Raw genomic sequence first — 25,448 nt, forward strand, 5'->3', positions numbered from 1 at the left:
CATAAGCTAACCCTGGTTTGAGGGTGAGCCCTACAAACATTGTGATGGGCTTTGCCCAGATAAAAAATGGCTCAGTCAGTTAGTATACTAAGGGAAATATGGTCATCATTTTATGAAACTTTTAAACTGACTGAACATTTAAATTCAGAATAGCAATTCTGCTTTGAACACTACTAACTTTTCCTTATGATAAGAATAAAAAATACCTTTTGACTACAGTTCATTCCCTCTACATACAAACTGACACTCACATTTTCTGATTTATACTTCATTTAACTCTTTTCAAGCTTTTATTATTTTAACAGATTCTAAATTCATCCTTTGGCTGTGAAGGCAATAAAGGGTTAAGAGCTCACTGTCATTACTGATATTTTACTTATAGGGATACCATTCTGCAAAAGGTGAGGTTTCTGCACCTCGTTCTGTTCCACCTAAGGCCTCTGGAACTGTGTTTTTCATTGCTGTGTGATGTGGGGAAGTGACAGTTTTGTGAGAACCTGTTCATCTCTACACATCTTAAAGGCTCAATGAAAAAGCCACTATCTGTTCTACCTGGCTACAGAGCATTTCCATCATTGAATCAATAAAAATGAAACAAACTGGAGCTGGAGGACTACAAGTGTATTTGCTTGTGGGAGTGTCATTCTTGGCACTTATGTGTAACAGGTCACCTTTAGTATCCAAGGAGTGTAAAGCAAAATTTTGGACAGTTTGGACTTTCTGGATAGAAAATGCTTTTGAAAGATTGTCTTTAGTTTTGAGTTTCATGGTTGTGAGCTGCTGTCTGCTCTGTTGGTGACCTTGAGTGGTTAAAATTTAAAAAAATACAACTCTGACTACACAACGAAGAAGTAATTTGGTTTGTTAACATGAATTTTTAAAAATCTGCTTTCTTTTTATTTTCTAATATATTTTACACAGGGTAAAGACATAGCCATTTAATAATAGATTGTTAAAAATACTTTTTTTTTCCTACACAATTTCTATTAGCATATTTCTTTGGTTTTGAGTCATGACAAGCATGGGAGCCACAAAAAAGTGACGCAGGTAGAAAATAAAGTTACACATGCTTGGAAATCCAGATGAAACAAAGCCCACAAGTGATATGTTGATACCATATTTTGTGTGTGAACACCCTCCAACAGTCTCCCCAGTGTTGTGTTTCCAGAACTGGAAAAAAGTTTGAAATGCAGTAAAAAAAAACCAGCAAATATTTGAAGTTTCTTCCCCTTGGCCTAGATTATGAAATAGTATTCCATTACAATGTAAATCTTCCTATACCACGCAAATCCCTTTACAAGGATTAGGAGATAGTAACAAAGATGATCATATTTCAATAGGCACCAGTTTAAGTTATATATTTCTGCTGCAGATTTCATACAGTCCTCACCCTACACATTACATAAAGTGACCCAAACAAACAGGTGCTTTACATTTATTGAGAATCTTAATTCACACAACAATAAAAAAGAAGGCTCGGTTACAAGGCTGTGCGGCTCATTCAGCCTGTGCTCTCTGAGGGGACTCAACAATAGCTGAGGGTGTACAATGGAGCAAAGACGATGCAATCAGTGACCCCTTGCCCCTTGGGGGTGGGAGGGGGTAGAGGAGAATTTCAGTAAAACACAAAGAAGCTGCTGTTTCTGCTTTTGCTGCTATCAGTCTGGGTGCTGCTGACAGAGCAGCACCTGTTAAATCTATTTCTACTCCTAACTGCTTTGGCAAGAGTAGAGGAAAACTGCATTTTATCATTCTGCATCACTTCTGTTTTTTTCAGGGGATTGGATCCTACTTAGGGGGCATAAGAAGCATCTAACTTGGCTAGATTTTCTCTGTACACTAAGGGAATGCAGCACTTTGCCAGCATTTTGCACTAATTCTAATTCATTGAGTAGTACTGAATTGCTATGTAGGAAAAAAAGTTCCATGAGAAGCACTTAGTTCACACCACTAGGTATTGTTTGCAAAATTGGTGGTATCTTCTCATACCTGTATAAGTCTGAATGGATATAGGACTTTTTAAAAGTACAGGACAAAATTTTTGAAGGAGTCTGACTTAGTAGAACTTAGACTCTTCTTCAAATTTGGCATTCTGGTCTTATCTAAAACCAGTTTCCAAATTTAGGTTTTTCATGTCCCTCTGGATTTGCGTGTAAATAAGCAAGCCTAATCTGTTTAATTAGTACCATACTTAAAAGTCATTGTTAGCTTTGAGAGGTAGGAGGGTGAAAGGGAAAATTAAGGTATATGGACAGATATGCAAGTACAGCTGAGAGATCAGGGATTGTAATCCAGACAAGTAAAATCAGACTTTCATGTTTCTTTCTTGAATTCTGTATCCCACTCCTTTTTTTTTTTTTTTAATTTATTACTAATCAATTCAAATCTCTTTGCTTTTATACTCATCAAACACTACTGAATTTGGATTCTAAAGATGAGATGCCAATCAGACCCTTGGTTACACCCCTCTACAAATGACCAAAAACTGCAAAGATGATGATAATGCTGACTGTCACTCTGTTGAGCAACGATTATAATATATTAGCAAACACTTGGTACCTTCCCTTACATTGAGAGATACATACTGAGTGCTCTTGCAGACTCAGCCTTTGTAAAATAAATATCATAGAATCACAGAATTCTGAATTGGAAGGGATCTATTAGGATCCAGTCCAACATCTGGTCCTGGACAGATCAACCCAAGAGTCACACCATGTGTCTGACAGCACTGTCCAAATCCTTCCTGAACTCTGCCAGGCTTGGTGCTGTGACCACTGGCCTGCACTGTTCCAGTGCCCAACCACCCTTTGGGTGAAGAACCTTTTCCTGACATCCAACCTAAACCTCCCATGACTCAGTTTCATGCTGTTTCCTTGAGTCCTGTACGCTCACGAGGAAGTTTTAACTGCAGTAAGGTCTCCCCTCAGTCTCATCCAGGCTGAACAGTGAACAAGTGATCAGTGAACAAGTGATCAGTGAACAGGCTGAATAAGTGATCTCAGCTGCTCCTCATATGGCTTCCCCTCCAGACCCCTCACCATTCTCATGGCCTTTCTCTGGACACTCTCTAACAGCTTAATGTCTTTCTCCTATTGTGGCACCCAAAACTGCCCCAGCACTTGAGGTGAGGCCACTCCAGCTCAGAGTAGAGCTGGCAATGCTGTGCCTGATGACCCCAGACATCAGGGCTGGCCCTCCTGGCTGCAGGGCATAGCTGACCCATATTCAACTTGCCCTTAACCAGGACCTCCAAGTCCCTTCCTGCAGTGCTGCTCTTTAGCCTCTTGTTCCCCAGTCTGTACACACAACTAGGCCTGCCCAATCCCCAGTGCAGAATCTGGTGCTTTGCCTTGTTAAACTCCACACAGTTGGTGATTGCCCACTTCTCTGATTTCTCCAGGTCTCCCTGCAGGGCTTCTCTGCCCTGAAGGGAGTTGATAGCTCCTCCCAGTTTAGTGTGGTCAGCAAACTTAATGTACCTGTAATGTAGATTAGCTTCTCATGAAAAACGAGATGGAAAGGGAGAAAACTATCACCATATCTGACATGGTGAGCAGTGTGGCTCAAGTGTAGCAAAACATGTCGTGCTGAAAATCCAGTACCTGGTACCTTTGAGATTTTCACTTCAGGCTGGCAGCTGTAGTTTGTTCCTGTGATGGCAGCTTTGGAGCAGCCAGGTAGTTTCATTTGGAAAAGGAACCCATTTGATGTGTGGTGTGACCATGCCAAGCACCAAAGCATAGTAAGTGGGCGAGATTGGCAAATCAGCTTTTAAAGGTATGTTTGATCTCCTGAACCAAAGTGCCAATGCAGAGGCCTGCAAACTTCACTAATTTTTAAACTTACTCGCAGATAACCAATTTGATCCAAAAGTACAAGATGTCATTTAAAAATGTGTGATGCCTATGGAGGCACAGCTGACTAACAGCAGCATTGAGATATAGCAGATTTCTTAAGTATATTCTGTTAGGGAATAAACACTGCACAAACACCTGACTCAGAGCAGTTCTAGCAGGATGCAGAGCTTACCTCTGCTCCTGCCATTATAGAAGGTAGTCAGGTTCCAGGTGAAATAGTAATTTCCTTATCTTTGGAAATATTTGTAGTAGCACAGATATGAACTCAGACACTTTGAGGGTTCAAATTGTAGAAATTCCAGCTTCAACATGTCCCCTAATACATCTTGCTTAGGAGAACCACGGGAACCAGCACTGTTTATTTCTAAAGAGATGTGTGTTTCTGTCAGGCACAAAATACAGAGAAAATGAAGGAGCTTCAGTAACCCAACTGGAACATCAGGTGCTAACTGTGGTCTTCAAGTGATAAGCTCAAGCTTTGGTTTTCTAAATAGTTTTTAAACCACTTTTTAGCTTCTGCACTTTAATGAGGTCTCATTAAAGGATATTAGTTATAAAGGACATTAGGAAGAATTTCTTCATAAAAAGGGTGATTAGACATTGGAATGGGTTGTCCAGGGAGTCACTCTCCTTAGAGGTGTTTAAGGAAAGATGGAATGTAGCACTTAGTGCCATGGTCTTGTTGCAAAATGTGGAATATGTTACATTTCCTTAAGAAAGGATGTGCTGTAACATTTGATCTTTGCATACTTTCAAGCCTAACCAACAAGAAGGGAGATCTAATTGGTGGGAGAACCACTAACAAGCTCTAAGGGATCTCCAGGTGTTAGAAATCAAATTACTTGTTGGCAGAATTACCTTGTTAAGATTTAGGGCTGGAAATGCTTCAGTGATCTCAGACCTGGGGGGAGGTTAAAGCTTGGGAAGAAGGATGTACCCCTGATAGTCGACACAAAGAATGCACAATTTATGAGCCATAAGGACATATGGCAGAACCCCTATCGATGTTTGTTTTACACTGGGCCCTTCTGGGGGCTCCCTAAATGAGGGGAAAACCTCCTGTAACAGTTCTGTGCCAGGAAGAAGGAGACACATGGGACTTTTTCAGTCTTCAGCTTCTTGTTTATTGTTATCTAAAGTTTCGCACGCTGTCCACTACAGGCTCAGCGCACTGGAAAAGCACTGCAAAATGACCCTGAAATGTACGGTTTCAAGGTCTTTTAAAGTGGTTTTATCCAATTAACTCTTAAAACATACATTATTTCTACTTATCTACCAATAACTCATCCCTTGACTGTCCACGTAACCTCTACACTGCGCTTTCCTTGACCCATCACTATGTGCCACCAACACTGCAGAAAATGGAGTAGATGAAGAAAAAGAAGACAGGGACTACACCCAAATTCCTCCATCTTGCTTCCTATCTACACCATACTAAAAATCCCAAAACCTAAATTTCTCACCCAAGTGAAATACTATACTACTCTCTATTATCTGTTTCACACTTCGTAGACTCTAGTCTATCTTGAAGTCTTAGAAGTCCTCTCTGTGGGCGAAGGTTAAAGGCAGTGTTTCTCTGGGTGTCAGAACCCCTCAGAGCAGACAGAGAAATATTCCCTGTGCCCTGGATTCCCACAAATCCCCAAGATAAGGGAGAAACTAATAAAGACAACTCAGCAACTATGCTGTAAGCAGTTCCAGCCAGATAAAAGGTGAGTCCAGAGGGGGAAGATTATGAACTCACACCAACCCAAGAAACCACCAACTCAAATAAAGACTGAGCACACAGCCTAACAACATGAGGAGGAGGAGAATCTTTAACCAATAGAAGACAGAATACTAATTAATAAGAGAACTGTGTAACTTGTAGCCCATGGACACTAATTCCTTTGCTGAAATGTGTAAATAGTGTATAACGTATAAATAAAAGTTATGATAGTTTGTGTGCTTTATTTGTGGAATACCACCCAGGCTTGTGCAACTCTGAAATAAATAATCGACATCTCTCGAGTGTGCATTATTGGCTTGTTGCACGCCGGGTAATGAACCCGAGTTTTGTGGGCAGTCTGGTTGACAAGGTGGTGTTTGGTAACAGGTCAGACTCGATGACCTCAGAGGATTTTCCAACCTCATTGCTTCTGTGACTCTCCGGTTCTGTCAGTCGCTAAACCTTATTTTAAAGCTGACATTTAAAAAGGCATGCTGTTCCCTCTAACTCTCCCATGGCAACCGCGCCGTTTGCGAGACATCAAAAGCCGGGCGCTTGCCAAGCGCTGACGTCGGGATTCCTGCTCCGCGCTGGAACACGGAACGCCCTCCCGTGCGGCGCGATGGCCGAGGGACGGCCCCGCCGTCCCTCTCTCCCTCTCTCCCGCAAGATGGCGCCGGCCCGGCCCCTCAGCCCGGCAACGGCAGCGGCCGGAGGCTGCGCCAGGGGGCGCGCGTGGCACCGCTCCGTCCCCGCCGCCGGAAGTGGCGCGAGCGGGGCAGTGGCGGGACATGGATCCTGAGGAGGTTATGCCCGAGCTGTCCGACAGCGAGGGCGCCTGGGACGAAGAGGAGGAGGAGGAGGACGGCGCTGCCGTGGCCCAGCAGACCCGCTGCCTCTTCTGCGACAGGTAGGGGGACGCGGCCCGCGGGGCCCCGTTAGGAGCGTGCCGCGCTGCGAGCGCCCGGGCTCGGCCAGCGAGAGGGAAGATCGGGAATCCCTGCTTTGCAGCCTCGCTCTGTAGCTTGTTGATCGCGTACACGGCCTCTGTGGAGCCAAGGGTGTGTTAGATTCAGACTGAAGGAGGGAATAATGTGGTAATCCGTTTTCCTCGTGCTGAAGCAGCGTGGAGGTTCTTCTCCTTTTCTTTTTCATCTTTTCCGCATCGCCAGTATCGAGATGAGAGTTTTTATTTCGATGCAGCCGATCAAACTGCCCCACCCACCTTGTGTTGGTGTGGTTTTTAGATCTCAGGTTTAACGCAGGCTTTGCTCTCAGTGTTTGGAAGTTAACAGGATCTGTGGTTTTGTCAAACAAATTTTTTTGTGTTCATTGGCTTTTGTTTCAAAATGTTTGACAAACAAGGTAAAAGCTTTGTGAGGTATGTGAGCCAGTGCCTGGTCATCCTTTCTCAAAGGCAGGAAATGTGTTCTGAATTGCCCAGTAAGTTAGAACAGAGCATATAGCACTCATAAGTTAGAACTTAATGTGTCAATATTGCATACTTAATAGTTTGTTATTTACAGGTTGTTTAGTTCTGCTGAAGCTGTGTTCTCCCACTGCAAAACAGAGCATCAGTTTGATGTTAGTGATGTGATCCAGAAACATGGTAAGTTTTTTTCATGAGGTGTCATTTCATTTTGTGTATGAGTATCTCACTTAAAATACATTGCAAATATTAATTTGTTTGTAACTGATCTCCTGGTTTGCAGCTGAAGCTTCCAAGATTGAATAAGATGAGCTGTTGTAGAAAAATGCTTATACGTTTTCTTTATGCTGGCTGCTTCCTGCATGCTTTTTCTACTAGTAAAGCTCTCAAACTGGTGACAAAGTGAGATTGATCTTTGCTGGCTTGTGCTGATTCCTCACTGCTTACTTGATTGACCTGAACCAGATGCTACATGATTGATCTGATCTGCTGGGAATGCTTGCCTGACCAGTGATGCTGTTTCTGGGCTCAGTATTTAGCAGAGCCCTGTGGCTTGTGTCCTTCAGGTGATCACAGGAAGGCTTACCCCCTCCCATGTCTATTAAATTCTTTTTAGTCAAGTTTAAGGTTGGCTCACACTTGAAGCTGTCATTATATATTATGTATTGTAAGATCTAGGCTGGTCTGTTTTCTGTCTAAAATCCAACAAAAAGTATGTTGGGTTTATCTTTGCTGTTCCTGGGGAGAGAACACAGTTAAACTAGTATTACTTTTGCCAAGGTGGCAATTTTAAATCAATATTGGTAGGTATTCCTGATGAGTAGCATTAGTTTATATTCTTTTATGCAGAAAGCTAAGAATATGAACACGGGAGCGCAGCAGCCTAAAATGTCCGCAAGGTAGCTGGTAGGAGATAAGAATGGCTGTCCTGATGTACTTGCCAAATGAATGTCCATAGTTCACATTTGGATGTGTTCCATTCTTAATGTGTGGCAAATGTATTTGCCCTGAGGGTGAGGATTTCCTGGGTAGTCCTAAAGAGAAGAAAAACATAGATGACAAACTTAAGATAGGAAGAGTGCTATAGATAGTGATGTACACCCAAGGGGAAGTTTGAAACAATTACCAATTGAACAGGTAATTAGTAGTCACATAACTGTAAAACATGTAGTCTATTCTGTAATACAAATGCTCTCCCTTTTTTTTTTCCACTCAGGACTCAATTTTTATGGATACATTAAACTAATAAACTTTGTCAGATTAAAGGTAGGTGTGCCACATACCACTTCTGTGGTTCTGTTCTAACTCTGGAGAATAGTGCTGTGCTTTCAGTTTGCCCATTTCTAATAATTGCGTGAGATTTTGTATTGAAGTTTTAGAAAAAAATAATGGGAATTAAAGTAGCTGTTGATCTGTTTATCGAGATATGAGGCTGTTCTAGTTGTAAATATATTTAATTAATGTGAAAGTTTGTTTTCAGAAGGGGATGTTGAGATTTGCATAAAGCCTGCATGCTGTGTAGTATCATCTTGTTTTATTTGGGTTTTTTTTGGCCTTTGACTCTGCTGTCTCACTTCAGAAAGGGGTTCACTTCTCAGGAACTGAAGTTTCTCAGTCCTTGCATATGTGTTGTAAAAGCCTTTCCTGAGGGTGTGAGCTGGCCAGGCCCCTTCTTAGTAAGGACAGTTGATGATCCCTTAAGTTACAGAACTTAAAACTCTGCTAAAATGATACCTGAGTCAGGAAAGCTAATGGGAATCCACAGTTTTAAGATAGGCTTTCATTATTTTGTGTGTCTTGTGACTTTGTTCCTTCATTATTCCCTAAAAGTTTAGGTTAAAACTCATTACCATCTTACCGTACTAAGTAGTTTTTACTTCAGTCTTCAAATCGTAAATCCCCAAGTAGTTATTTAATGCATAACTGTATAGAGTAAAAACAGAAAGGCAAATACTGAAGTCCAAACCTGACTTCTCTTTTCTTAACCAAGTATTAACTGGATGCAAACAGGAGAGACAATACAGTGTTTCTGAATTCTGTTCCTACAGCACTGTTCATGTAAGAGCACCTGACAGGATTAGTATCTTGGATTTATTGATTAGCCAAACACCTGAGTGAACTTGGTTCCTGAGAGCAGTGCAATCCTGCAAGTATCCTTCAATATCTGTCAATGTGCTGTGCATTACTACTTGCACAGAATTCCCTGATCCTGGAGCTGCTTGGCCTTTCCCAGCCTTTGATGCAAAGCTCCTTCAATAATACTCTGCATATTTTACTGTGTGAAAGAACATGTCTTCGACTTGTTTTCTTGAATCAAATTGAAGGGCTGGTGTTTTCAAAGAAAACACATGTACTTAGTGTACATGTTCTTCTCCTGTGTAGAAACCAACTGGAGCCTATTTGAGTTCTCTCAGCAGCCCACTGCCTTGGGAAGGAGAGGAGTATTTGAAACCAGAACTGGAAGATGATCTCCTGCTTCAGTTTGGTAAATAAGTGCTTTGGTATGATTCCTGCTTTGTGGGGTAAATGTGGTGTTGTCGGAGTTCGTGACATGTGAAGCATTGTCACTGTTACTCAATTTATGTTTCTGAGAAAGTCCACATACTAATTATATCTAATTTAATTGTATCTAAACCAAATGTCTCTTCTAGAAATAATCAAACACTGATATTTAAGGAAGCCTGAATTCTGGATTTATTTGCCTTAACTTAGACCCTGCTTCTAGCATATTTGCTTCTTCTGCCTGGGCTTGTGTTTATAGCTAGCCCTGTCAAATTCAGTCATGGCTTTTTTAAAATAACCAGCTTGTACAAAGCATCCAGAGACAGAAATAGCATGAAGTGTTTATGATCTGCTGCAAACAGATCATAAACATGATTGGTAAGTATTCTTTTTCCTCCCTGTTTCATTAGACATAGAAGACCTTTGTGAACCTGTAAAAGTTTTGCCTTTTAATGGTTTAAGTGATACCACGGTGCTCCTTGAACAATTAAAACATGCGGAACAGAGAGCCAGAGCTGCAGAGGCAGCCTTGGCTAGAGCACAAGATGATCTTCAGAAAATGAAGTAAGTGTCTGAACTGAAGTTTTGGGCTGTTTTTATTTGGTGTATATTAGATGAGATGTTCATGTTTAAAGACAAAAAGAAATTGAAGGAAGTAATAGAATGTAACTCTGAAATAAACCTTGGGGTGGGACTGTAGGTTTGACTTGTCTGTTGTAGATGGTTAGTATATGTCTTGTAGATGGTTAGTAAAAACTGCACAAAAACCTGCACAGATTGCAAGAACAAAGTATGCTTAGGAGAGCTAAGCAAGCACATCACTCCAGAAGCAGGTATTTTCCTTCAGACTACTCTTTGTTTTTGAGACACCTTTCTGTTAGTTCTTTAGATAGGAATTTAAACACTGAGGATGCACACACTGGAGAAGAGAGAGACTGGCAAATTAAATACAGGACTCCAGAGATGTTCAGAGTTGGCTTCAAACAGTAGTTGTTAGTAGAGTTCATTTACAGTTCGGAGAAACTCTCAGTGAAATTAATCAGTCAACTTTTTTCAGCTACTTTCTTTTTTGGTGTCAGATGAGGGTAGTAAGAATATACAGTAAGGACATCCCTGTAGCTACTTCTAAATCTTGAGGTCTGCATATGGATTGATGATGCTCATGGATAACACAGAGGTAAGACAGATAACATGGATAAGACAGAAATATAAACTTCATTTAAATCCCCTACAACCATGATATTTCGAGATCACACTGACTGGGCACTGAGGAACTGAAATTATATTTAAGAGACTTGGAAAAATAATTGATGTTCTTTTGTGTGAGAAGTTAATCAGCAAAATCCCTTGTGTTGTAAAATACATTTGAGTGTTTGTTGTACATTTTGACAGTACACACTTGGAGCTACAGGTAGCTAAGTACACCAAAATATATTAATGTATTCAAATCCTCTCAGCTGTGAACAATTATTTATGTCAACAAGGATCAGTTTTGTCCTCAGGTGAGTTTGAATTTTGTAAATTGTACTTTACAGCACACAGTGCTTTTCTGGTATCTCTGTGTCCATTTTGCTTTAATTGATCATAAACAGCAAGAATTAAAGAAATTTGTCATTGTCATTGTGCTTCAAAAATTTGGGGTATTTTCTCTGTGTCTTTTTGCCTTCTTTGTGTTCTATTAATTTAAAACAAAAAACCCTTGCAGGTTATCAGTAGCAATTTCTTTTGAGCTCTCTAAACTTCAGTGAGGCTTATAGATTTTTTTTTTAAGTTAATATATCAAGTTATCTGCTCTTGGAAGAGGGAGCCTTTAATTTTTTCTTTCTCAATACAACCTCTTCAATTCAGCAGGGGTTGGCTGGCAGCAAAAATAGCCAGATGAAAATCTAATGAAGCAGCACAGTTTTAAATTATGGACATATGAGTCAGTTGCATTGCAGTAGTCTAAATGCTGTAGTTCAGTGGTTTGTGCTGGAGGTTATTCCACAGAATATCATCTTCTCCCTTTCAGGTAAACCTCTGTGAAATAATGGCAGTAACATTTCTATAAATCAGATCATCTGTAGCATTAGATGTAACTTAGAGATTTAAGAGCACAGCTTGTCTATGCTGAGATTTTTAATCTGTCACCTCTTTAGAGGTGATGGCTTTTGTTTTTATTTATCTTTTTTCTTGATTAAGAAGCCAGCAGGACAGCTCTGTCCTTGGAATTTCTTTGGTGCTTCTGTTGCATGCATACATTAGAGAAGCTACTAGCTTAAATAATTTTGAATTATATAATTTAAATTTCACACAATGCTAATTATACTTAATTGTATGTCATAGAATCCATTTTATGGAAGTTTAAAATTGTATCATGTAGATATTTGTGTAAAAGTAAAGAAAATGCAAAGTACTGTGGTAAAGAGCAATACTAAAAATAAGATCTAGATCATTTCTGTGTAAACAAACATAGAAAGTTTCTGAAACTGACAAAATTTCAGTACAAAATCCCCTACTATATTCTCTTCCCCATTCAAACTAACTGAGCAGGGAAGTATTTGAAATGTCAGGAGTGAAATAGTATTTTTGTTTTGTTGCTCTATAAGGAGGGTATTGGTAATGAGATTGTTCCCTACAGTTTCTATATGTGAAGTTCCTATTTAAGAAAGTATGATTGCTGTTAAAGGTCAGTGTCAGAGACTTAGGAGTGGTCTAGGATGCAGCTTTTGTTGCTGTTGGACTGTAGACCTTGGAGGAATATTGTCTGGCTGAAGTGTGTTTGCTTTTGCACTTCATTGTGGGTGTAGTATGATCTGCTTGTTAATGTCTAATAGTGTTTTCTTTATAAACCCCTTGATTTCTTTATAAACCCCTTAAACGTACAGTCTTCGAGTTTAAAAGCCATTTGTCCTTGTCCAAAGTCCCTGTCCATATTTCTTGTAGCTCTTTTAGGAACTAAGGGGCACAGTGTGTTCACCCTGGAGGCTTCTTTTCTCCAATCCCAATTCTCTCAGCCTTTCTTTATGTGTTGAAGGAATGCAAGACCAGGGAGGAGGGAAAATAAGCAGCATAAAATTCAAGTAATAAATTGAATGTTAAGCTCTTTTTTCTTTGCACCCAAATGCCTCAGTTTTAAAATGCTTCCTTCTCCCTTCCAGCAGTCACCCAGTGTTGTGTGGGCTGCAGTTCTTGTGCTCTTTGTGTTGAGTCTGTATCTGTGTTATGCAGCCTGAAACACCTTGACACTGCAGTGCTGGCTTTTACACCAGCAAGTGCAAAACAGATTAATTCTGCCTTAAAAATAGAAACTATCCCCCAATATTTCACTGCTGATAGTTGCTTGCTGTAAGCAGAAAGCTGGGCTTGCCGGAGGGTGCAGGAGTCCAGCGCTGCAGCAGCGCCGAGGAGCCTGCAGAGGGAGGATGTGCACACTTAAAGCTGCTCCCATTGTTGCCCAGCCGCTGGGCAGCCTGGATTCCTTCCTTCTCCCAAGCCCTTTCTCCCCGCTGCCCAGCCTCCTTTTCATGGTCCCATAAACACGTCTCAAGGGCATATTTCAAATTGATTACAGACAATTTGCTCAGGATTTTGTGATCAACACAGATGTCAGGAGCAGCTCATCATCCAGTGCAATTGCAGACCTTCAGGAGGACCAGGATGGCGTTTACTTCAGCTCCTATGGGCATTATGGGATACACGAGGAGATGCTAAAGGTCAGAAAGTCATCGCCACTGCATCTTTGTAGGACTAAAGAGGAGAGATGGAATGAAGTGGGCTGTGTGCCCATAAATATACTGCAGAGCAGCTGCATTTTTAACCCTTTCTGTCCAGGAGAGGTTTTCTGGTGGTAGTTAGGCTAAGAGATCAATTTTCAGTTTTATTTCCTTTGTGTAAGTTCTGTTTATGGGAAGCATTAGGAACAGAAAATCATTTACAGTTATGCTTGATAGTACAGTACATGTGTCACAGCCCTGCCTTGCCAAAAGCAGCTTTTTCCTGCTTGTTTAAAACATGAAGGATAAAGCATAGAAGAGGCAGTGAACGTTTTTCTTTAGTTTTACATTTTCCTTATAATTGAAATTTGTTAGGCAAGACCATTTCTCAAATATTGTGGTTTTCTCTTGCACTGGGTAAACAGAAAATGTTACTTGTGCATGGTTCAGTGTATTGATAACATGACATTGAACTGTCACATTCATGAACATGCTGGAGCAGTTCCTTTCATATGCTAAAGATTAAAAAAAATTATGCGTAAAACTTCTCAAAGGCAAACCTATGTATGCCCTTTTAACTTTAAAATAAGAAAAAACAAGCACAAAGCCCAGCAGCTTAAAATTTACTTGTAAATTAAAATGTCTTAATGCTTCCTTTCAGAGAAAATGTCATAGTTGTGGGAGTTATAAGCAGTTTTATCATTTTAAGGCATAAATAAATAAAAATTCCTGTCTAAAGTCGAGGCAGAATGCAGAGTTGTGAAGTGACTTCCTGCCTGCAGCTGGCATATAAATTTAGTGGCCCCAATGCAGAAATACACATGAATATGTGTTAAGAGTCGTGTGACTGTGAGGTTATTATTAAGGGGAGGAGATTTTACAGAAGCACAGACATACCTGCAGAAGCAGAAGAATGTTTTCTGAAATGTATCATCTGTAGAAATACAACTGAAATGTAACTTGAAGATAAATAAAAATGATAGGTGTTTGGTTTTGCAGCTGTATAAAGCTGTCATTCGAGATAATGTAGGCTGTAGGATGAGGAAGCCTTTTTGTTGGCAAATGAAGCTTATAGTAAGCCTGCATCTCTGCACAAGGAGATTGGTACAAAATTGTATTTTACTGATTTAAGGGTATGTTTGTCAGAATGCTTTAAAGAAGACTTTTGACTTTCCAAAACATAGGAAAAGGATTGCTTTTATTGTGTGCACATTGAAATTTTTTCTTCATGCTACGCATTCACTTTGATTTTTTTTTTCCTGTTTACCTTATTTACATAAATATAGTGGCCTACTACATGAACATTTTTAAGAAAGCAGTCTTGCTGTCTGAATTGTAAGGCCATTTCTGAAACTGTTCAGTCTTGAAACCTTTTTTGTTCTTAAGCCTGGTAGTGGTAAGACAAAGTTTCAATTTGGGGTTTTTTTTCTGCAAATACTTCAGAGATGAAGCAAGAATATTGTTACTTCACACTTACCGAGTCACTGTGTTTCCCTTGGTCAACCTTTTTGCTTGAGAATTTCTTGACTGTCTTCTTAATAAATTTTTTTACCATTTTACTTAAACCAGGCAAGCATTACGTGGAAAAGTTGAATGGGAGAAGGGGATTGGTGAATAGAGACCCGAAGTGCTTGGCTGTGACTACAACTGCTTTGAGTTGGCGCAGTGCTGAAGCCACGTGAGGGGCAGGATGCAAGGCTGAAAGCTTTCCAGCTGGCTGCTTTCTCAATTGATTATTTATTTTTAAACTTTTTTGGGTCCTCCCAGCAAATCCTATTATATACTGCACTAGAGGTGAAGTACTAAAAATAGTAGCTCTGAACATCATAGCAAACCAATATCGTTTTAAAGGGTCATGGTTCTGTTATTAATGTTAATTATGCAAGATTTTAAAGCAGAATTTTCTAAACTAAACCCCAGCTGCTTCTTTGGGTTGTGTGTGTGATAGTACTTTTACACAGAGAGCTGGATTTTAGGATTTTCAAGCCTCAAAATAATTTTTTGTCTCCAATTTTTTTTTTTATCATAAAAATGTTCCCATCACTGTTTTTGATCTTGTACTTTTATTAAAATAGACTTTGTTCTTTCTTACTGTAGAAAATTTGTTTCTCTGTTTCTAGAAATTCTTAACTTGCTGTAGTAGAAAAGTCCCTTAGATTTGATAAAAGTACTGGGATTTTATACTTCAGCATTTTTTGCACTAGACAAAAAATTGCTGATTTTTTTTGTCTGTAACACTTGAACTGCAACAGCAACTCCAAAACCTATACTTGGCTGTCAATTTGTGTACCTGCTGATGCATGTTAAGAGCATCAATGTTTTAATAGATCACCTTGCTGATAAACTGAGCTATGCTGCAGGCTTTTTTATACTAAGATAGTATATATGTTTTGTTCTAGGCTTGAAAATATTCCAGCTTCTCTGGCACTGTTGTATTTCAATTAAACTTATTTACTGTGTTGGACTTTCATCAAATGGGCTGTATAGCTTTAACTACTAGCTTGTCATCAGGATTGCAAATCTGCAGCTTTTTCAGAAATAAAGCCAAGTTAATTTGATGCATAACTTTTTTTTTTACAGAACTCTCCATGTCACAGGTGTGTCAGAGAAAAAAAAAGATAAAAAACATTTTATGAGCTTGTGATTCAAATTTTCACAATTTTCTGTTTAATTTGGTTTCTGTTTAGCTTGGTGTAATATTGTCACTCTGTTACTGCTGTTCCTGGTTAGTGATGAACAGGTATTAAGGTATTTGAAACATTCAAAAGAAAAGGCAGAATCGGAAAACCATAAAATAGTTTCTTATTTTTCCTCCAGCTGAGGCAACTGGCTTCATTTGCTGCAGTAAATTCTGCAATATTATCACACAGAAGTGTCATGATTGTAGTGCCCATGTAAGTACAGTATGTGCAAAGCATCTGTAGGCCAAGTTGGAAAGCAAATTGTTCTGCATTTTTGAATTTTATGCTGTACCTAAGTAGAAAAAGTGAACCCTCTTTGTTCTTTGACTGCTAGGATAAAGTCCGTACAGAGAGCTATCGTGACTTCGTCTATCAAAACCCACATATCTTCAAGGACAAGGTGGGTACAACTGCTCAGAAGATCCAGTAATTTCTGTGGTTTACTTTGTCTCAAATGGTAGAAAACCTGCAGATTAGCTACTCCGTAGTTCTGGGAATGGAGAGTCGCAGTGCCAGGATTTGATCTAATGCGCTCTGGCTTTATTAGGTGGTGGAGAGCTGTTGAGCTACTGGAGGGTGCAGTGTGCTGATAAGAGCAGTGATCTCTATTGTCATTGTGCTGTGTGCCGTGGTGGGGAACTCATTAATTATCTTGGCAGGGTGAAGTTGAGCCTCTCTTGTCGAGGATATTAGGCGGAATCTCTCTGAGGGCTCTTTACCAGGATTAAGTGAATTTCTATGTATGCCCGATAGACTAAAAACATCCTGGAAGCACTGTGTAATTAGAGCTGGGAAAGAATTCATGTGGAACTGATTTTTTTGAATTAATGCTGTTTTGTGTCTCCAGACTGGGTGGTTATTATTAAAGGGTTTGCAACTGTGAGCTAGTACTAAATTTGCAGTGAGGAGGGATTTCACTGATAGGATCTCACAGTGGTTATGACCCCTGTACAGTAATAATCCTCTTATCTTTTGTATTTCTGCTGGCTATTTATAAGGAGTTTGTTGTGTTTTGGGCTTATAGAACCATAGGATGGTTTGGGTTGGAAGGGGCCTACAGGATCATGCAGTTCCAATCCTTCTGCCCTGGGCAGGGGCACCTTCCACTAGACCAGATTGCTCAAAGCCCCATCCAACCTGGCCTTGAATGTTTTTTTTCAGGGATGGGGCATTCACACCTTCTCTAGGCAACCTGTGCTGGGGCCTCACCATGCTCACAGGGAGGAATTTTTTCCTAGTATCCTATCTAAGCCTACTCTCTTTCATTTAAATCCATTCCCCCTTGTTCTGTCACTCCAGGCCCTCGTAGAGAGTCTCTCTTCATCTTTCAGGCTCTTTTCAGGTACTGGAAATCAAGAACTAGGTCACCCCAAAGCCTTCTCTTTTCCAGGCTGAAGAATCCCAGTCCTCTGAGCCTTTCTTTGTAGGAGAGATGATAGAGATACAGTTCAGTCCTGACAGAAAATATTTCAGTGTTTGATAATGCCTATTCCTGGTATGTCTTACCTTAGTTTTAAATTGGCAACTATAGCAGAAAAAAAAACAGTAAATAGTTTTCTTCCCTTTTTTGCCTTAATTCATGTCACAAGCCTGTTTCTACTAAACATTTCTAAACTCTTTGATTATAGTGAGAGAACAAGCAAAAGTGTTGTAGATTTATGCTGCCAGGTAACTGCAGCTCATCTAACAAAGCAGAAATAGGAAAGAAAATAGCAGAAAGGAAAGAAAACTTTCCCAAGAGAAATTTAGTTTCATAAAATTGATAACTGCAGGTTTTCGCAGGTTAAGACTGGTGTGAAGTTACACAAAATGTGAGGCCTTGTGAAACAGTAATTTTTCATGATTGATAATGTGTCTCCTGTGCTGTATGGACACGCTGGGAACATTTAAAACAAAACATGGAGTAACTGTTAGAGTCAATGTTGCTTCAGCCCCAGGAGTAGATACCCATGCTCAGGAAACAGCTTAGGCAGTGTAAGTACAGTATGTGCAAAGCATCTGTAGGTCAAGTTGAAAAGCTTTGAAAAGCTATTGAAAAGCAATAGTGAGCTGAAGAAAAGCTCAAGTATTGCAACATCTGCAAACTGATTTCTGAACGTGGTTTTTGCAACAGTTTTTTGATCAAGGTTACCTCAAATTCATGATGTATCCAAACCCATCATGGTGTGTTGAGGTTGAACTGAAAGACAGAATCTCAATTGCTTTGAGTTCCCAGTATCCCCAATCCATGTGACCAGTGTCCTGCTTAACTTGTGTGTCTGGCCAAGTGATGTGGCTTTCTCTTGGTACATTGTTATGGAGAATAAATGGAGTTTTCTGCAGAAATCTGTGACATCTGTTAGACTTCTGCTGAAGGAGCTGTGTAGCATACTTTGCTTAACTTAATGTATTGTATAATGCCCTCAGGACCATACTAATTAGTGAAAAATTCAAAAGCTGTTTTCCCTTAAATTTAATAACAATTAAAAAAAATGAGGAAAAGTCTGATAGTGCATTTCCTATAACTCCCCTATGGTATTCCTCCCTGGAAAATACATACTGAAGCTTTTTGGTTTTTTCTGAACGGACAATTGTGAGGTAGTTTGGGAGGAGCTTGTTCAAAGAGCTGAATTTTTATGCTCATTAACGTTTAGGACACTAAAGTGGTGTGATTGCATGGTGATAGATGATGACAGAGTATCTAGGTTTGTTTATTATGCATATTTTATTCAGCCATTTTGTTTGATCTCTCTTAGCTTTCAAAAAAAATTATTAAAACTTGAACAAATTCTGCTTGCTGCCTTTGTTTGCAACCTGTCAAATGTATTTGAGATGAGAATGGGAGAATTCAGATTACCTGGCAGGAGTAGTGAAGGTGGATGTACTCAGTAAAAGGAAGTTTGGTCCATTTTACAATGAGAGTATTTTTGGGTGGAAAAATAATTTAGTAAAGCACTGTTGCCATGCTTAGTTTTTGTTGTAAGACTGAAATCTGAGGCAAGCATCAGTGCCATATTCGGGGAATAAAATAAGCTTTTAAACTATTGTCCTACTAAGAGTTCATTGATGAAATGAATTTGATTGGTTAAAGTCTCTGGCCTCCTGTTTTTCTGAGTTTAAAGTAGGATGTCACTGAAAGTAGGATATCAGTTTTGCTTAGACTGCAGAGGAGGATGAGAAGCTGCAGTGTATTGTGGTGTAGTGAAATCACCAGTCCTGCTGCTCCAGGTCTTTGGTGAGAGGGCATATGTGATTGCTGCAAGAATGTGTGGGCTGTAGATCCTTGTCCTTAGGCTAATTGATGATCACTCTGCTTGTCTTTTCCTTCCTCACACATATTCCAGCTTGTATTTTTCCCTCCAGTGCCTCTTTTCCATCCCATCTCCTGCCTAAGGCTAGATGAGTTCCATCTGGGTTTTTAAGTGACCAGGGCAGCTGTCCAAAGTGGTGTCTGTTTTGATTTTTTTTTCCAATTTGTGGTGATTGCTCTCTTTCATGCAACTGTACATCAAGATGATTCTTTCACAGTGGTTTCTTTTTGGCTGTGACTTCCAGCTGTCATGGCTCAGTGATTTTGGTAACTGCCATAGGTGAAATGTTAGGTGATGTTGGAGGGTGTGAGATTTCAGCAGCTGCATGAATATTGATTTTTATTTTCTATTCCTGTCTCCAGCAGATTCAGTTTAGGGATTTCTGTAGCCATAACGTGCTCTCACTTAACTTCTGAGTTGTAGAGTTGACTCCTTTTGAAACATAGCTGCAAAAGATTTGCAGGTGGAACAAGTAACTCTATCCACAACTCCCCTTCCCTCTACGCAAACTGCTGTAAAAGGTCATAATGCTGATGGTTTTTAGTCTGTTTCCCGGTTTTTTCCACCTGGCTCTACAGAGACAGGTGGAAGTCAGTGCTTTAATCACTGCTTCCCAGACCACCACAGCAACAGCTCATTTATGCTGCTGAGAGAACAAGCAAAGGATGAACAGCTGTTTTTGTTCATGCTGGCTTCAGGATCATTGTTCTGTGTCCATCCTCAGAATGTATAGAACTGTACACAAGGAAGGCAGGCAGACCTGAGATACAGAGCATTCCAGTATTTGCTTTGCTGCTCTTTGTCAGGTGAAATGCAAGAGTGATCACTAGCTGATAAGCTGGAAAGTGTATCAGCAGCAGGATGCATTATTGCCTTATTTTTTGTGTTTTTTGAAATATTTTGTAAAAAGGGATTATAGTTCTCAAATATGAGATTGATTAGTGAGGGATTTGATGCCTTCTATGGAAAACTGTTTAATGTAATGAAAGCTGTGAGGGTAGGTTTTACAGCACTCTGTGCTGTGAGGAGAAGAGACGGTGAAATCAGCTTTCCTTTCTAATAAATTCTTGCTATGACTGGTGATTCTGATTCGGTGTTCTTGTTAACTTATGTGTATTGTAAATTGTACTTTCATTTTTAGGTCTTATGTATGGGTAAGTAAGTTCTTTCTTTACAGTTCTGATTCTGTTCATGCTTAAATGCTGTACATTATATGAGTGGCTCTACATAGTGTTTAGAAAACTTATTTTGCTTTTCAGACTTCAGAATTTTTTTGGATTTAGTGCTGTGAGTTTTTAAACACCATTAGTAAAGCTTAGCTATATCAGATATGAGTCTAACAATAAGACCATTGATGATCTGGCCAATGCAAAAAAATACACCTTCAGAATCTCCAGAGATGCCTTTCTGTGAAAACATCAAGCCTGGAACTCGGCTTAAAAGTCTACTGTGACACATTCATTAGGATTTTAGCTGTTGAGAATTTCCAGCAGTTACAAGAAATACATTGTTACAATAGCAAGGACTGAAAAGTGCTACTTGGTAAATATCTATGAAGTTTGAACTGCTGGCAGGTCAACTCCACTTAGTCGTAAATTTGGTACTCTTTTCTTAGTTGCTTCACATTTTTTAACTTTTCAGTCTTCCTGTAGTAGCTGATGTGTGATATACAAAAACCCAGGCATTTCCATGGATCTAATGGCATACTTTTTCCAGGTGTAGTGGTAAAATTCACTGTTTCATGAAAACTCTAAGGATTCCATCTTAACTGGATTTTCTTTCACTCTATTTTGATTATAAATAGTGCTAAACAGAAAATATTTCCAGGTGTTAAAACTATGCCAGTGACCATTTTAAAATTTAGTCATCTTGAGCCATAGCTGTTTTGAGGCAGTGTAACCATGTCTGGCAGAGGATTCCTAAATAAACTTTCTGAATAGACTTTTAATTAAAAGCTGCAGCTAGAATATGTTGTCTCAGTTCAGTTATTAGTGATTCAGTGATTAAAATTGCTCAGTGTATAATTTCCTTTTTTTCCTCTTCACGTAACATTTTAGGTGTTTCCCACATAATTGCTTGCTGTTGTTTCCCATGTGACTAGGTTAATCTGCAGCTGGAATTAGTGGGCTTCACTGTCTGCCTGGAAAAGGTGGTAGAGTGGGAGTTATAACTGCAGTTTGACTTGGGTATCTCTGCATGTGATAGTAGGACTTTATGCCTTCTGTTGAAATATGGTATCTCACATCAGTGTAGAAAGAAGTGTAGAAAAATCATAGCAAGGCAAATAAGATTGTTTTGCTTTCATTTATTCCTTTCAGATGGTTTTGGATGTTGGCTGTGGAACTGGAATACTCTCCATGTTTGCTGCCAAAGCGGGTGCCAAGAAAGTGATTGGAGTTGACCAATCTGAAATCATCTATCAGGCCATGGACATCATTAGGTAGGAGAAGTTGTGGTTGTTAGTTTTCTGTTTCTTTATAGGAATTTAAAATAATTTCTATAATTTGTCTGTGTTACAGAAAATAAAAGGCCTACCCTGTCAACTGCTCTCCCCTAATTCAGCAGTGCTGAGGGTGCATCTTGTCCAGCTAGGTCTCTAAAGGTGTTCATTAGTATCTGACTAGCACTGAGCCCTGAGGGACACCTCTGGTACCTGGCTACCAGTTAGGATTTGTACTCCTCCTCTCAACTCTTGAATCTCATGGTTTAGACCCATCTCCTCGTTCATTTATCCACTCCACATGTCAATAATTTGCCTATGGACAATATTTAGGAGGCTGAGCATATGTGAAAATCAAGCAATGACATCTGAAGACTTACAAAAGATTTCCTAGGATGAGGAGTGTGTCCATGTGCATTGTTGATAGCTGAAGCCTGTATGTTTTTTCGTTTAGGTTGATTTTGTAAGAGCAACAGTGAAAATAAAATCCAGGTAGATACTGAAGAATTTGGGAGTGACAGGTTTTTTCTTCAAGCTCAAGTGGCACAGAAGTAATGTTGTCTGTGCAGAATTTGTTAGGTACCACTCACACATTGGTGGTGCAGCACTGCACACTTTGGATGCTGTAAAATTTCTCAAATATCTGCTTGGGCAAAGCACCATGTTAAGCCTTAATTGCATGTTTGACTAAAATACTTTTCTGGCGCAAGAACTTATTCCTTAAAGAGAACTTTTCCCCTGAGTTCCTGACATCTTCAGAATGGCCGCAAAGGTGAAATAGTGTTTTATATCTAATGTGCTAGATTACAAATTTAAGGCTGTTATAACTTCCAACAAGTGCACAAAGTCCTTTGAGTGTTATATATACTTAAGGGAGAGTAAAAGTAACAATCAGTATGTATTATTCTTTGGGGAGAAGAAGGGCAGGCCTCTAAGAAAAGCAATGAATCAAAACTCTTAAATTCTTAAGAGTGATGAATTGCCACTTGAAGTATACAGCAAGTCATCAGTAAGGCTGCACATTTATAAGTATTTTCTGTTATAAAAGGTGCAATTCACATTAAAGTCTGCAGTTCACATCAAAACTATTTATATTTGTTTAAAGCTACTTTTCCTAAAGGAATAAAGCTGACAAAGTTGCAGTGGAATAACAAATATTTATTGGAACACTAAACAACTCTGTAGCTTAAAAAATGACTGTTGGGGTATGCTTCCACCTGTGATTCAAGTGTGTACTCAATGCTTTTGTCCTTCCCAGAATTCAGGTACATTTCTAGCATGCTAATTACTGGAAACAGTGCAACCCATGTGTGTAAGTGAACCAGAATACATAGCCTGAGTAGCCTTAAAAAGAAACTTACTTTAAACTAAATTATTGCCTTTTCTTTTTCTTGCTGTAAATAGTCCCTGTAAAATTTCTAGCACAGTGAATTACTTGATTTTTGTCATTCATCACTGTTAAGCTAGAATAGAAAGTTGAAGTAGAGTTCTGAAATAACATCTCAGTTTTTCCTACAATGTGTAAACTACACTGGTTGGTTTGGGTTTTTTAAACATTATAATTGAAAACAATATGTAGTGAATGAATCCTTTTCCTCTCTGTTGTTTTAAATCATGTCCTTGGATGTGGTCATTTAGGAAGTTATCTTTGGAACTCTTTTAGTCCTTCTTAAATTATTGCTGTGGGTGGTAGCTCTTTAACATTCCTCACTTTGAACTTCTGATTTTACTTCTGTTTAGAACATTAAATATGATAATAGTAATGAACTGCTATTCTCTAACAGAAGACTGTTGTGTGTAGAGGATTTAATTTGTCTTTGCAACAGCCCAAGTGTTCAAGTAGCCCTTTGACCTTATCCTTTTCCTCCCTTCATACTGATCATTCTTCCATTGTCTCTTAGATTGAATTTTTAATGTCATTACTGGTCTACATTGAAAGCCAGACAGAATATAAGAATAAGATATCAGGAGAGGGAGGGAAGGGGCAGAGATAAGAACTGTGGTGGGAAGATAAATTTCTGTGGTGGGAATACTTTTCTGCCCTCAGTAAGAGCAGCTGTGGTAATAAAGATAAGTGCAAGAAAGAGCAATATGGTTTGCCAAGAAGAAAAGCAGTACATTTCAGGCATTTAGACATTTACTAATTTCAATATCATGCAGTTCTTGTTTCAAAACCTGTAGTCCTGTCCCAGTCCCTCATTACGCAGGATGGTTGTATCATGACGTGCATGTGAGCTAATCCCTGATCACTGCAGGTACTGAACAATGCAGGTGCTTTTGCCCAAATCACAGTGGGGACGGTGCCTTTACTGTGCAATAACTGAAGTACTGATTTAGAGGGAAGCTGTTCTCAGTGACTTTGCAGCTGGTTTGGTTAAATAAAAAACCAAGTCATGCAAAACAGCTTTGTAAGGAAGTTAATTTCCATTGCTGTCCTGGTGTGGTGAGTAGGCTCTGATTGCTGTGGAGGTCAGAGGAAGAGAAATGGAAACAAGCAACTTCTAAATAAAGAGGACCAGCAGTTTTAAATTGTCTTCTTTGTTTTCCTGGTTTCTGAAGCTTGCCTATTTGCATGCATGGCACGTTGGAGGTATACAGATGTACTGCCTGCCATCTTCTCCTGGCACTAAATCGGCTGCAATTTTTAGCTACCTGGAAATGTTCCCTCTGAAATAAAACTGAGGGATAGTACATTCTAGTGCTTCTTGATTAATTAAACCAAAAAGTTTGTGAAGAGAAGAATGTGAAATATAGGTGTCAGTATATCTCTCTTGACAGCATAAATTGGAAATAGAAACTAATTTGTTTATGTTTTGACTTGCAGATTAAATAAACTTGAAAAGATTATTACATTAGTCAAAGGAAGAATTGAGGAAGTTGATCTGCCTTTGGAAAAAGTGGACATAATTATATCTGAGTGGATGGTAAGGTGCATGGCTATTCTTTTCAAGTTATTTTCAGGAAAAAGATGTGTTTTATTTCATTTGAAAAGTTGGGTTTTTTTAACCAAAGCATCTATCATGGTTCCAGCGGTACCTTTGACAATGTCAGAGATGGGATGGCAATCCTGATTATGTGGTACTTGGACACATTTCCTGGTCCCTCTTGTTCAAGCTCTTTCAAGTCAAGCTTCTCTAAGTGCAGCAAGTTTCTGTTATGAAGTTGGTTTGGAAATCTATAAAGCACTCAGTTGTACTGTTGTGGCTGCTCGGGTGAAAGTAATGGAGAAATATTGTATTAGTCATCTAGCTAGCTCATTCTGAAGGGTAAAATACCTTCATTCTGCAAATTCAGGTAAGAACTCTCCTGACTGTGCGGGAAAGGTGATAAGGAGGGGAGGTGCTGTTTCTGGAAATCTGCAGATACTGGGAGAGCTTGAAAACAGCATTGCTTTTCATTGCTGGGTTTCAGCATGACAGTAAAAACACTGATTCAAAAGCACAAAAGAAGTGTGATGGACAGCAGTGTCTAAATGAGTCATCTCCTGGAATCCATTGGATTTCAGCTGTTGGCCTGTTACCTTTTTTGTGTGGTGGCTGGTAACTGTTACACACCTGTCCTTGCTACCTGCCATTAATCCTAATAAAGAAATCTGTGTTACAAAACCCACTGCCAGCCTGAGTTTCATAGTGACATAGGAATGCCTGTTCCCTATCAAAAATGTGGTAGGAAACATCTCTTGGAACTGTTTTTTTGTGAACTTCTGCTATTCAGTATCCTCATATCACAGGCCTTCAAAAAGCACTTCAAAGCACAGGTTTTCTTCATGTTGTTTCCAGCTGCTGGGACTTAAAAATTCCTTATTGCCTGAAATTTAAGATCAGGAATGAAAGCTTATATTCAGTG

At 39.4% G+C, this 25,448-nt stretch overlaps 1 protein-coding gene across 2 annotated transcripts in view; it reads left to right on the plus strand.

Annotated features, from left to right (window-relative positions):
* The first annotated feature begins 6,316 nt into the window (after nt 1–6,316).
* PRMT3 (protein arginine methyltransferase 3) overlaps nt 6,317–25,448 on the plus strand; it is a 54,410-nt gene continuing 35,278 nt past the window's right edge. For both annotated transcript variants that reach the window (XR_011000254.1, XM_068194176.1), the window contains exons 1-9: nt 6,317–6,475; nt 7,092–7,174; nt 8,211–8,260; nt 9,377–9,479; nt 9,907–10,060; nt 13,050–13,191; nt 16,207–16,272; nt 21,481–21,602; nt 24,427–24,526. Coding sequence is in view for 1 of the 2 variants with exons in the window: in XM_068194176.1 (XP_068050277.1) it covers nt 6,357–6,475; nt 7,092–7,174; nt 8,211–8,260; nt 9,377–9,479; nt 9,907–10,060; nt 13,050–13,191; nt 16,207–16,272; nt 21,481–21,602; nt 24,427–24,526 (939 nt within the window). In the remaining variant the exon portion in view is untranslated. The remainder of the gene's footprint in view (nt 6,476–7,091; nt 7,175–8,210; nt 8,261–9,376; nt 9,480–9,906; nt 10,061–13,049; nt 13,192–16,206; nt 16,273–21,480; nt 21,603–24,426; nt 24,527–25,448) is intronic.

Source organism: Anomalospiza imberbis, chromosome 6 (assembly GCF_031753505.1).
Source record: "Anomalospiza imberbis isolate Cuckoo-Finch-1a 21T00152 chromosome 6, ASM3175350v1, whole genome shotgun sequence".
NCBI classification, from domain to species: domain Eukaryota; kingdom Metazoa; phylum Chordata; class Aves; order Passeriformes; family Viduidae; genus Anomalospiza; species Anomalospiza imberbis.